Genomic DNA, 12,102 nt, shown 5'->3' on the forward strand with positions numbered 1-12,102 from the left:
TCCTGCAGATACTCAGACTGGATTCCCAAGATGGAAGCCATATACAGTACTCAAAGATTTCAGATATTGGCAAGGAAGAATATTGCAGAATCATCTGAAAAGGAAGAAGGAGGGAACAACACAGGCTAGTAGGTACTAGACAAGGGAGCCTGTCCCTGAGGGGTTTGTGCTGGTCCTCATTCCAGTGCTGATCCACAGATTGAGAACAGTGCTTTGAAGTCAAGGGGAAAGTAGTAGTAGTCCTCAAACCAGATCTTGAGGAGCCTGGAAGTCATCTGGTGGAAACTAAGGAACCACCCAGGGAAGGAAATAAGTGTAAGCCTCATCCAGAACCCAATATGAAAAACTCATAGGTGCAGAGGACGAATGAGTATTCAATGCCATCAATACTGGAGCAAATGACAGAACCAAGATTAAAGTCCACTGAACCTGATGAAAGTGTCTGTAGTAAGGACTTCATCACTACCAAAGACAGCATCCATATTGGTTAACCTCTCAATACCACAAAAGACTTTGGCTTTGATTCTGAAGTCTAAGCCCCAGATGGTGTGAAATGCAATGCTCACAAGTGAGAGAGCTACATGACCCAACCTGACGCTGACAGATGTAGAAGCCATGTCATCTGACAACCCCTGGACATAGGGGAATCAGGAATATAAAGACAAAGATGATCTGACACTGTCCCAATAGCATGGAGATGACTGGTACCAGTGCTGTTGTCACTGGACTCAAGAGGTGCCCAGTGGCCAATACTAGAACTGATAATACAGAGTCCAGCTGATCTCATTGTGAGCAGTTAGATGGGCTAGCTTTATCATGTGTACTGAAGGACTCTCACTCCTGGTCAGCACTCCTCTTAGAAGACAGAGGAGTCTCTTCAAGTCCTGGTATGGTCCTGATTGAGGAAGTGGTCCCAGAAGGCCAGAGAACCTAAGGAAGGAGAATGACCTCTTTTTTTTGTTAAGGAGAAGCACTCCATCTCAAGCCAGTAACTACACAGTGTTGACTCCCAAAGAGCCCGCAGGGCTATATGAGTAAGAGATCCCTACTTATTAAGCAGGCTTCACAGCCTGCTCTAAGAGGTGCTGTTTCAGACACAAGGTCTCTCTCACCACCTTCATCCTCTTCTTAAATGACTTGAGATAGAGCACCTTTTCTAAATGTGCCCCTCTTGCAACAAAAACCATGTGAAGAGCTTGCTCCTGGGGATGGCTACCCAGTACAACAGACAATATTTAAACACTGGTAGGAGCATCAACCAGAGCAACTAATCCTAATTATAACAGTGCAAAGTGAAATACCACACAATACTCTAACTCTGCTCTTGGTTGGTTGGTGATAAAAAACTGAAAGGGTAGGGTGATGCTGCCCTTTCATAGCCAGGGGAAGGGCTAGAGCACCATGCAAACGAGCAATATTATCTGGCTTTGGTGTGCAGGGTGCTCACACACCCCTAACTACAACTATGTGAACAAGAGCCAATTCTATCCAAGTTCCTAGCAATCTGCTAGGTTAACTTCTCATTTTCTAAAGCTCTCTATTATGAATAGCAGTGAGCCTGAAATCACAGAAAGGGAGAAAAATGACTAAATTGCTCCCCATTGTGGTAGAGAAGACTCAATGTATGAAGGTTTCATTCACTACTTTCATTAATAAAAACAGTTTTTAATAAAATGTTTTCCTTCATATGCTTTACTACTAAGCTCATTTCCACTTTTCTGGATGTTATTAAACAGAATTTCTAAGAAGGTTAACAGAAAATATGTTTAGCATCCATTAGGTTCAGTTTCATTTTTACAGTAAGGAGCACTGAAGAACTATAAACAGCTCAATATGACCTTGCCACCCACCCCAATGTACTCTGGTTCACTTCTGAAACCAGTTAAGTAAAAACACTGATAATGACATTTTGAGGTACTTTCTTTAATTTAAAGAGTCTATCATTATTACAGAAAAAAAAGTTTATAAGTAGAGAATCCTTATAAGGATTGATCCTTGGCACACTATACTGCCAAGATACAGTGTAGCTGCAAGGCTCTATGTGAATTTTCAGATAAGTTTCTTTCATACACACACACTTGCTGAATGATCAAAATACTATTTTTACCAGCACAATGGAAAATAATGGCTCTCAAATAGTCCCTTTACCAGTGTGTCCTGAAATGTTTGTACAAAAGTAGAAACACACACCATATTATATTGTAGTATTAAAACCAGCTATTATGTAGCTAGTTTCTAGGAAATTCAGCTCTATGAATTGAAATGTATGAAATATTAAAATGAAAACTAAGGAGTGTTGGTTACTTAGACTGGGTTCTATTTTACTGGTAGGTCAAATATACTACAAACATACAAGGTTTTTTATACATTTCTAAACCCAGAGGAACTCAAACATTGAAGCAACATACATAGGCTAAGAGAATTCAATATTGTTCCAAGGCACTTACTGAATCTCCATGACTAGATGAAAATCGCAACAAATTAGGTCTGAAACCGTATATAATATAAAAATAACCTTTTCTTACAATTTACAAAATGTATTACAATCTTTATCTCTGCTAACCTGTAATTCTGGCTGTGTCCAGAAATTTCTTGTTTTTAAATCAGAAACTATTTTCTAAAATTTTAGGGCAAATAATTTACAAATAAGATACACAAGAATTTAGAACATGCAGAGATTTCTTACATCTTCTGTTAATATTTTATGATTGCAACTTTATCAAATTATATTCCTACTTGCCCTGTACATATACAAAATAATGAATACATGGTAGTCAAAAGTTAGCAAAAAGTAGTCCATAAACTCAATGTGTCAAAAGTATCACTATATTAACAAATGTCTATAAGCAGTGTGTAACAGGGTTAAAAGACATTAAGGCAATAATACTTTGAAGTTATAAAATAAACCATATGTAATACTTTCTCCTAAGTGTAATAAGGCAGGTAGATGGCCCCAGCAAAAAGTTAGGTTGTAATACTGGAATCCACTGTTGTGAATAATATTTAATGTGGGATGTAAAGTAAAAAGTGTACCATTCTGTAGTTATAAATACACTGTTCTGTGTTAGTCCCCAAAAAGTAAAAGAGTGGAATACTATTTATTTAGTTTTCAGTGGCACTTGACTTTTCCAGTATAATTTAAAGAGTGACCATTTTCTTTTTTCATTATGTCCATTCTGATGGTGGCTCTCTTGGTCCTCTGGGCTTTCCACAACGGTTACCGAAACCTAAAAACAGAAAATATTTAAGTTGTCATCTTTGAAAAAGCAAAATCAGAAATACTAGCATTGAGAAGAATCACTATTGTTAAATCTGTATCAGTATCTCCCACCTAAGATTAGGGATTTCATTGCGTATATGACTACATGATTAACTGATAAGCCTGGGTTTACAGTTAATCTTGTTGACTACACATATTCTCTCCCTCCTCCCCCACCCCTCCTCCATATCAGAGACAGCTGGGGTGGAGTGAGGGAGCAAGAGCTGAGGAGGAGCTAGCTTAAAAGCCAACTCCCCATAAGCACAGGATCAATCCACTGGCCCCCTCCCGTGCTTGCTGCCTCAGAGAAAGGCAGCAGTGCGGAAGGTGAGGGGGGTAGGCTGGAGTCAATATGCACAGGGAACTGGCTTTGCATGTACAGGCTCCAGTAGACCTATCTGCCCCCTCTTGCTGCCTCTTACAGAAGCAGTGGTGGGAGATTGAGATGGAGGGGCAAGCAGGAGCACACTGGCTGCCAGCGCTGCAGCCGGGGCTATTAAATAGTTGTGTAACTGGAAAGATATAGTGCAGTTACATGACTATTCAATTACACAATCCCCTCTTAAGATCATTCTTTTTTTTTAGGGGCTTTCAAAACTTCATGTACTTGAACCATTCAGATGCTCTTATAATTTACTCTTTAAACCCACATTTGGAAGGTACTTACTCCATAACACCAAATTACAGTTTTTATGATTTCCTTCGTTTATTCCCAAAATACTATGATTTTGGAAAATTGTTTTAATTACTCAGCTTTTCCTAACTATACAGTGAAAGTATATTGTAATAATTAAAGCACAATTTTGCAGACTTTTTATAAATCTCTATAGGGGAGGACTAATTAAATAATCAGAGAACCAAAAAAAGGATTGTGTCATTTTACTCAAAATATTTGAATTTTCTTTTTCAAAATGTCAAAGTACATTAAAGTGTGCTCAGTTTCTGAAATTATCTAAAATTCATACAGGCAGTCCCCGGGTTACGTACAAGATAGGGACTGTAGGTTTGTTCTTAAGTTGAATCTGCATGTAAGTCGGAACTGGCGTCAGCCGCTGCTGAAACTGATCAGTTTCAACTGCGGCTGAATCTGGACGCCAGTTCTGACTTACATACAGATTCAACTTAAGAAACCCAGGCGTCCCCAAGTCAGCTGCTGCTGAAACTGATCAGCGGCTGATTCCAGGAAGCCTGGGGCAGAGCAACGGCTGACTTGGGGACGCCTGGGGCAGAGCAGCTGGGGTGCTGCTGGGTTGCTCCAGTAGCGCGGCTCCTCGGCGCTACTGGAGCAACCCAGCAGCACCCCAGCTGCTCTGCCCCAGGCGTCCTGATTCAGCCGCTGCTGAAACTGACCAGCAGCGGCTGAATCAGGACACCTGGGGCAGAGCAGCTGGGGTGCTGCCGGGTTGGTCCGGAGCGGTCTGCAGGGAGACAGGGAGCAAAGCCTTGGAGCACGCCCGCAGCGGGACAGCCCAGGCGCGCCGCGGCTGTCCCACTGCGGGCGTGCTCCGAGGCTTTGCTCCCCATCTCCCTGGTCTGCTGGTTGGGAGACGGGGAGCAAAGCCTTGGAGCACGCCCGCAGGGGGACAGCTCAAGCGCTCCTGGGCTGTCCCGCTGTGGGCGTGCTCCAAGGCTTTGCTCCCCGTCTCCCTGCAGACCAGGGAGACGGTGAGCAGCTTTTCTCGCCCCGGAGGACGGGGGCGGCGGACCGCGGCGCATCTGGGTCCGACGTAAGTCGGATCCACGTAACTCGGGGACTGCCTGTATTTACAATTGGCTAACAACTATTCTTCATTGCAACTAAAGGATTAAAATTTACAGCACTAATTGTCAAAAAAATCTTTAAGCAAGGTCTAACATTAGAAAAAGTCTAATGGTTTAGATTGATTGGCAAACTCTCCTATGGGAGCTGTTGCTTATACTGTCAAAGTGCTTTGCATTTTACTGTAGCCCCCTTACTAAAGGTGCCTCTGCTTATTCCCTGGGAAGATCCTGTGTGCTGCAGTCTAGCCTCAGAGACTATAATTCCCATGAGCCTTGGAGGAAACAACTTTTGTTTTGGAGATCTGAGACTCTCCACGTGGATGGAAGAGAGGCTCAGCAGTCTGGGGACTCTCTCCTTTGTATTTTGGAAAAAAGGAGCCAGGCTGCTGTGGAGGAGTTTGATCCAGGCCAGGAGCTAATGTTAGGCTGCAGCTACAGGCTTGGACTAAGAGCCTTTGGACTGGAATCTAGCAGGCTGCTTCTGATTGCCCTTTGGCTGTACCTGTGGCTAGAAGCTACTCTACATCCAGCACACCGAAGGAGACTAGAATCATCCATTCCAGCTGCAAGATCCTCAAGCGCGCCCACGCAAGCAAGTGTATATTACTGTGAGTGGTAGGAGTGCACACATGCCAGATAGATAAGTTTCCTATTATTTCTGTGTACCGTGTTAATGTTATTCACTGGTAATCTGTTAAACCCTGTTTCTTTAAGTTGTTAAATAAAGTTTGTTCATTTGAATGTAATCTATTAGATGTATATGATTTGTAGTAGTTGTTCTGAAGTTAGATCCAGATGATTTCTGGAATAATTTTATTCCTGGAGGCTCTCAAGACACACCATTAAGTGTGGACAGGGCCAGCCAGGTGGAGGCACCGCCATTATATGTTCTTTATGAACAAGGGACTGGATAGGGTTTTTCCCCAACTAAACAACATCACCACTGGGGTACTCAGGATCTCCTTTTATGTTAAAACCATCAGGCGCCCAGGCACACCTGTGACTGTGGCCTGCTCCCAAGTAATCCAGGGAGGAAAAAGGGGATTACATTAGTAACATTTGGAAAGTAATGCATAATAGCTTCATACCACATCTATTTGTGTTTGTGCTTTGAGTTTCATGCTCCTAAAGAACATGAGAACAGCCAAGGGTCCATCTAGACCAGTATCCCATCTTTCAACAGTGGCCAAAGCCAACTGCCCCAGAAGGAATGAATAGAACAGGTAATCATCAAGTGATCCATCCTATTGCCCATTCCCAGCATCTGGTAAACAGAGGCTAGGGACACCATCTCTGCGTATCCTGGCTAAACCTCTGACAGACTTATTCTACATGTATTTATATAGCTCTTTTTTTACTCGTTATAGAATTGGTCTTCACAACATCCTCTGGCAAGGAATTCTACAGGTGGATTGTGGGTTGTGTGAAAAAATACTTCCCTCCATTTGTATTAAACCTGCTGCCTGTTAATTTGCTTACCCCCACGTTCTTGTTTATGAGAAGTAATAACACTTCCGTATTTACCTTCTGCACACCAGACAAGAGGTTATGTCTTCTAACATATTACCCTCTTAGTCATCTCTTTTCCATGCTGAAAACCCCTAGTCTTATTAACCTCTCCTCAGATAGAAGCTGGTTCATAACTAATCATTTTGGTTGTCCTTTTCAGTACCTATACACTATATACATATACATTCACATACACACCTATATATTTTTTTTAGATCAGGTGACCACATCTGCATGCAGCACTCAAAATATGGATTTATAGAGGCAATATAACATTTTCTGTCTTACTGATCCATCCTTTTCTTAATGATTCCCAATATTCTATTAGCTGTTTTGAGTGGTGCTACATCTTAAGTGGATGTTTTCAGAGAACTATCCACAATGACTCAAATTTCTTGAGTGGTAACAACTAAATTAGACCCCATAATTTTATCTGTTCAGTTGGGATTATGTTTTCCAATGTGCATTAGTTTGCATTTGTCAACTTTGAATTTCATCTGCCATTTTGTTACCCATTCCCCAGTTTCACGAGATCGCTTTTGTAGCTCTTTGCAGTCTACTTTGAACTTAACCTTGAGTAATTGTGTCATTTGCAAATTTTACCACCTCACTGTTTACCACTTTTTCCATCTCATTTATGAATATTTTGAACAGTGCTGGTCCCAATAGATATCTTTGGTAGGACTCTTCTATTTACATCTCTCCATTGTGAAATCTGACTGTTTATTCCTATCCTATGTTTCCTATATTTTAATCCAGGGGTGGAGAACCTAAGGCCCAGGGGCCACACAAGGCCCCCACCTTGCCTGGATTCAGCCCCTGAAGCTCAGGGCTTCCCCTCCAGCATTGAGGGTCCTGCACTTGTGCTCCAGATTTCCCCCCACACACACACTCCCGCTGCCTCCCCACAGGGCTGGAGTATACAAGATCTACTAGCGTGAGCACCACTAGGCTTTGGTGTGCAAGGGGAATGTGGGGAGTGTCTTTCTCCTTCTCAGTCTGGGGCCATCTCAGTGAAGATTTGTTTTGGTTTTTTCTCACTTGTGTAGGGCCGCCAATGGACTTTTCTGTGGGTCAGTGCCCCCCTCCCCACCCCACCTCAATCAGTTACTGATCCATGAAAGGACCTTCTCTCATCTTATGACAGCTTAATTTGCTTAAGAGCCTTTGGTGAGGACCTTGTCAAAGGCTTTCTGAAAATTTAAACAGACTATATATCCAGTAGATCACCGTTGTCCATGTGCTTAATCCACTCAGAGTTCTAGTTGATTGGTAAGTCTTACAAAACCCATGTTGAACATGATTTGTTGAGAAAAAATGATCAGATACATAGATGATTCTGTCATTTACTTTAGTTTAAACCAGGTTGCTTGGCACTGAATAGGCTTATCTGCCTATAATTGCCAGGTTTGCCACTGGTGCCCTTTTAAAAAATGCTCTCACATCAACTATCCTCCAGTCGTCTGGTACAGAAGCTGACTTAAATGACAATTTTTGTAACTTGCTAGTAATTCTGCAATTTGACATTTGAGTTCCTTTGAACTCTGGGTGAATATCATCAAATCATGGTGACTTATTACTGTTTAATTTATCAGTTTGTTCTAAAGCCTCTCAAATGACATCTCATTCTGGGATAATTGCTGAGATAAGTCACTTAAGAATGAAATTCTCAAATCTAAGCCAATCACATTCTCAGCTTTGAAGCCTGACACAAAGAACTCAGGTCTCCCACAATCTGTCATCCTTCAGTGCTTCTTTTGCATCTCAATTGTCCTGTGGCCCCCTACTCATTTTTAGCAGGCTTCCTGCTTTTGATGAATTTAAAATATTTGCCAAAAAAAAAAAAATTAAGTCTTTGGATAGTTTTTCTTCAAATTCTCTTTTGGCCTTCGTAATTCTACTTTTACATGTCATTTGACAGACTTTGCATTTCTGATTTCCTCAATAGGATTTAACTTCCACTTTTTAAAAGGATGCTACTTTTTAAAAAGAGCTACTAAATGGAAAGTACACACTGAATAGTTCAACAATTATAAATTTGTGTTCTAAATTTAAACAAATACAAAAAGGGTCCATTTTGAATTAACTTCAGTTATCAATGTCTGTTATTACTACTGGAGTTCCTGAAATTTGACCTTTTATATCAGTGGAACTCGAAAGAGGAATCTGAGGTATAGTATCAATTGGTGGTCTGTTGTCCATTTCAAGTTTATCTGGAAAACAAGAGATTTTACTATAAATATGTTAGACAAACAATTCTTAACTTTAAAATGATGCTTTCAAATCAAACCTGGCTCAAGTTTTACCCTCTGTAGATACTAAAGTTTTATAAAATCCAAGACTAAGTAGAAAAAGTTATTTTTCTGTTATCACCTCATAAAAGTATAATGAAGCACTGCAACACTGAGAATTGAAAGTGCTTATAGTAAAGTTCCAGCAGTCGAACTAATGCAGTTGGTTTTCACTGACAAATCTTAGAGAAATCCAGACATTACATTCTCACTTATATTCATCCAAAGTAAACAATATTTTAAAATTCCATTCAGTTTTTACATTCTAACATTATCTAACTAACAACAATGGTAATTATGTAAAATATAATTTAAATTCATGATTTCCTTTAATATAGTCATAAGTACTTGAATTCATGCTTTCCTGTCAGCTTCCATTTGGTGCCACTGAGCAACAGAACAGAATGAAAATATTTCAGCCTTAAAACAATTTTATCTCATTAATGAAGCACCAAGATAGAGTGTTTGTGATATTAGCTCATACTGTAAAATAAAATGAAAATTAACACTTTCTATATATGTATAGTTTGGGGATGAATGGGAAAAAATAGGACTGTGTGTGTGTGTACATTGGCATAACACCTAAAGTTGAGTAGAAATAATTTGTGTCAAGTTGCTGAAAACTTATTATTGTAACAAAGTACAACAGACTACAGACTAGAAAAACTATAGTAGTTTTAAAAAGGAATAAAAAATTTAAGATATTTGGTGAATATGCAATGCTCACCTTCAGAATCTGAATCAATTCAGAAGCTACTTCCAACAAGGCAACTATTTCCTTCTGATTAGGAATGTAAAATCCCATTTAATTAGTTCACCGGTTAAATATTAAGTTTAGCCAGTTAACCAGTTAAATGGTGTGGGGGAGGGCTGAAACAGGCCCCCCCATCGCAGCATTACTCCAGCCCCCACCAGTTAACTGTTTAACCATTAACATCCCTACTTTTGATCTCCCACCATTACTTCAAGGTAAAGTAACTCACAGTTGACTAGTAACAAAGCATGTTATTAGTTTGCAAGTTACCTATATATTTAAGAACTAAATCAATCACTTACCAAGTTTTACACGTCCATCTGTTTTCAAGCCCTGTTAATATGAAATATTCATTTTAAATTTCTGTAGGATGCCTCAAAATACTTCATTAAAGAATATCTAAGATATTCAAGATAAAAAGCAAACTTTTCTGGAAGGAGATACTATAACCAGAATTGGAAAACATTACACTTCCTACTGCCAAAGAAGACTACGTTAATAAAATATGATAGCCTCGTGGTAACAAGTGATGATAGCGAATACATGAAGTGCTGTTAAAATGATTGTTTCCATTCTGGAATGCCAGCAAAATAATGCAAGTTGTGATGCATAAAAGATTACCAGGAAAGCTTTTAAAGTTTGTTCTTTTTTTTTTTTCCCATTATGAGACTCATGGTCCATAGAGACTCATTTCTACCTTATTTTTGTCAAAATTAACATTTTCTTGCTTTTTAAAAATTTAAAATGGTGATTCTGATCTTTCTGCTCTCCCCCACAAGTTTAAGGAAAATCAAGAGTCTCCAGCTGACACTTCTATTTGTATAACTAACAGAAGCCAACTTTCCACTTTCAGTATCCCCTGTATTTATACACTGCTAAATTGATTTAGTTAACATTGTTACAATATTTTTATTGAAGATACTATATTGTTGCATCCTGGCACAAAGTATGGGAAGGGAGAAAATACTCGCAGGAGCTTAGATTACAGCTCAGTGATTGTCATATTAAAACCATAAGTCTTGGGCTTCCAAGACACTTAAACGCTTTGAAAGCATTTGCTCATGTCCCACTTTCAAAAGGCATCTACATCTCTAAATTACTAGCTTGCTTTTGAAAATGGGAGTTAGAGTAAGGGTAAAAGTTACAAGAACACCTACCCTATAGGACAATGGACAACTGGAAAATAAATACGTTTTCATTTAGTGTACCTGAGATATTAAAAAGTTACTCTTATTTCAACTATTTTTGTTAATCTATTTAACTAAAAACATGCTCATGAAAAGCTCCAGATCTACATTTCTCAATCATCCAAGACTTCATCTAACAGTAAAACCTTCATACTCCTTGTATTTTAAGAAAAACTCATCTTGGAAAAATATCTTCAAGTTCCTTAAACATCAAAAGCATAATAATATTCCTAATATACACAGTAAAATTATTGTTTTATTGCAGGTCACCTTTAATATGGCTACAATTTTGTATAGAGCATGAGATTGGTGAAACGTAATTTTTTGCAACTGAAAGGAGAGAGGAATTGTTCCTAGCATTAAAATTTCAAAAGGCAAAGGAGAACAGTTTGAATACAGGTAGCATTTAAACTCATATTAATAGAACGTTTAACTTCTGATTTTAATTATCACTTCTGGTGGTAAATCTAGAAAAGTTCTGTTCTACCACTTCATCTGAAGGGCTGGTGACAAAAAATGTACAATGTTAGCACTCAAAATTCAGAATAACATATGTAGAAAAGCAGTTCATGTTCAAATGTAAAATTTAAATTGGTATAGGTCACCAATTTAAGCAAAGGGCATTTAAATTGGTTAGCTGAAGTTTATCAATAGTTAAAACATATTTTTAAAAAATATCTTATGGTTGTAAGTTTAGTTCTAAAAGCCAAAAGTTAGCATGGACTTGTCATTCTTACTTACTGTAGATACTGTTTGTTCAGGAAGATTCTGATCATTAGGTAGACTCCTTTCAGCAGATTGTGAAAATGTAACAGGGTTGGTTAAAGGTGCATCTGAGAAAAATGAAATTTTAAAATCAAAATATATTTCAGAAATTTAGAAATGGTGGAGGTTTTTGGAGTTCCACATTAAAAACCTTCCTAACACACAGATGGGAGAAAGTGGATCGCCGGTATGAGTGGATAATCTAAGGGAGGCTCAACTGGCACTTTTTCCATCAGTGCCAGAGCTGTGTTTCTTTGCCCTCTTCCCTGGTACCAGGAATGAAGAGTGGTAAAAGGTGGACACTGGTTATACACTTCACACTGATGCCATGCTGCTAGAAAATTCATGCTGGCCTGGCTCGGATGCTAGGCAGAAGGCGAATTCCATTACGAGAGCCCTGAGCATGATACATCTCTCCTTTTGCATGTGAGGCAGAGAGTTCATATAAATCCAGCACTTCTCTTTGATATGTGCTTCTCCAAGGCACAAGAGGCAACTGCCATGGGGTTTGTTATCAGGTAAACGCCTGCCCCCCAGGGACAAAGTCCAAGCTGGGACTTAACACTAAATACTATG

The 12,102-nt window shown here is 39.3% G+C and overlaps 1 protein-coding gene across 2 annotated transcripts in view; it reads right to left on the bottom strand.

The window, feature by feature from the left end:
* Window positions 1-1,902: 1,902 nt before the first annotated feature.
* The window catches only part of PTPN12 (protein tyrosine phosphatase non-receptor type 12), a 153,689-nt gene continuing 143,489 nt past the window's right edge, over window positions 1,903-12,102 (bottom strand). For both annotated transcript variants that reach the window (XM_075926702.1, XM_075926692.1), the window contains 4 exons: window positions 11,503-11,594; window positions 9,877-9,907; window positions 8,665-8,742; window positions 1,903-3,227 (listed from right to left, as the gene is read on the bottom strand). In XM_075926702.1, coding sequence (XP_075782817.1) covers window positions 3,166-3,227; window positions 8,665-8,742; window positions 9,877-9,907; window positions 11,503-11,594 — 263 coding nt within the window. In that variant the 3' untranslated portion in view covers window positions 1,903-3,165. The remainder of the gene's footprint in view (window positions 3,228-8,664; window positions 8,743-9,876; window positions 9,908-11,502; window positions 11,595-12,102) is intronic.

This window comes from Pelodiscus sinensis, chromosome 1, assembly GCF_049634645.1.
Source record: "Pelodiscus sinensis isolate JC-2024 chromosome 1, ASM4963464v1, whole genome shotgun sequence".
In the NCBI taxonomy this organism is placed as follows: Eukaryota; Metazoa; Chordata; order Testudines; family Trionychidae; genus Pelodiscus; species Pelodiscus sinensis.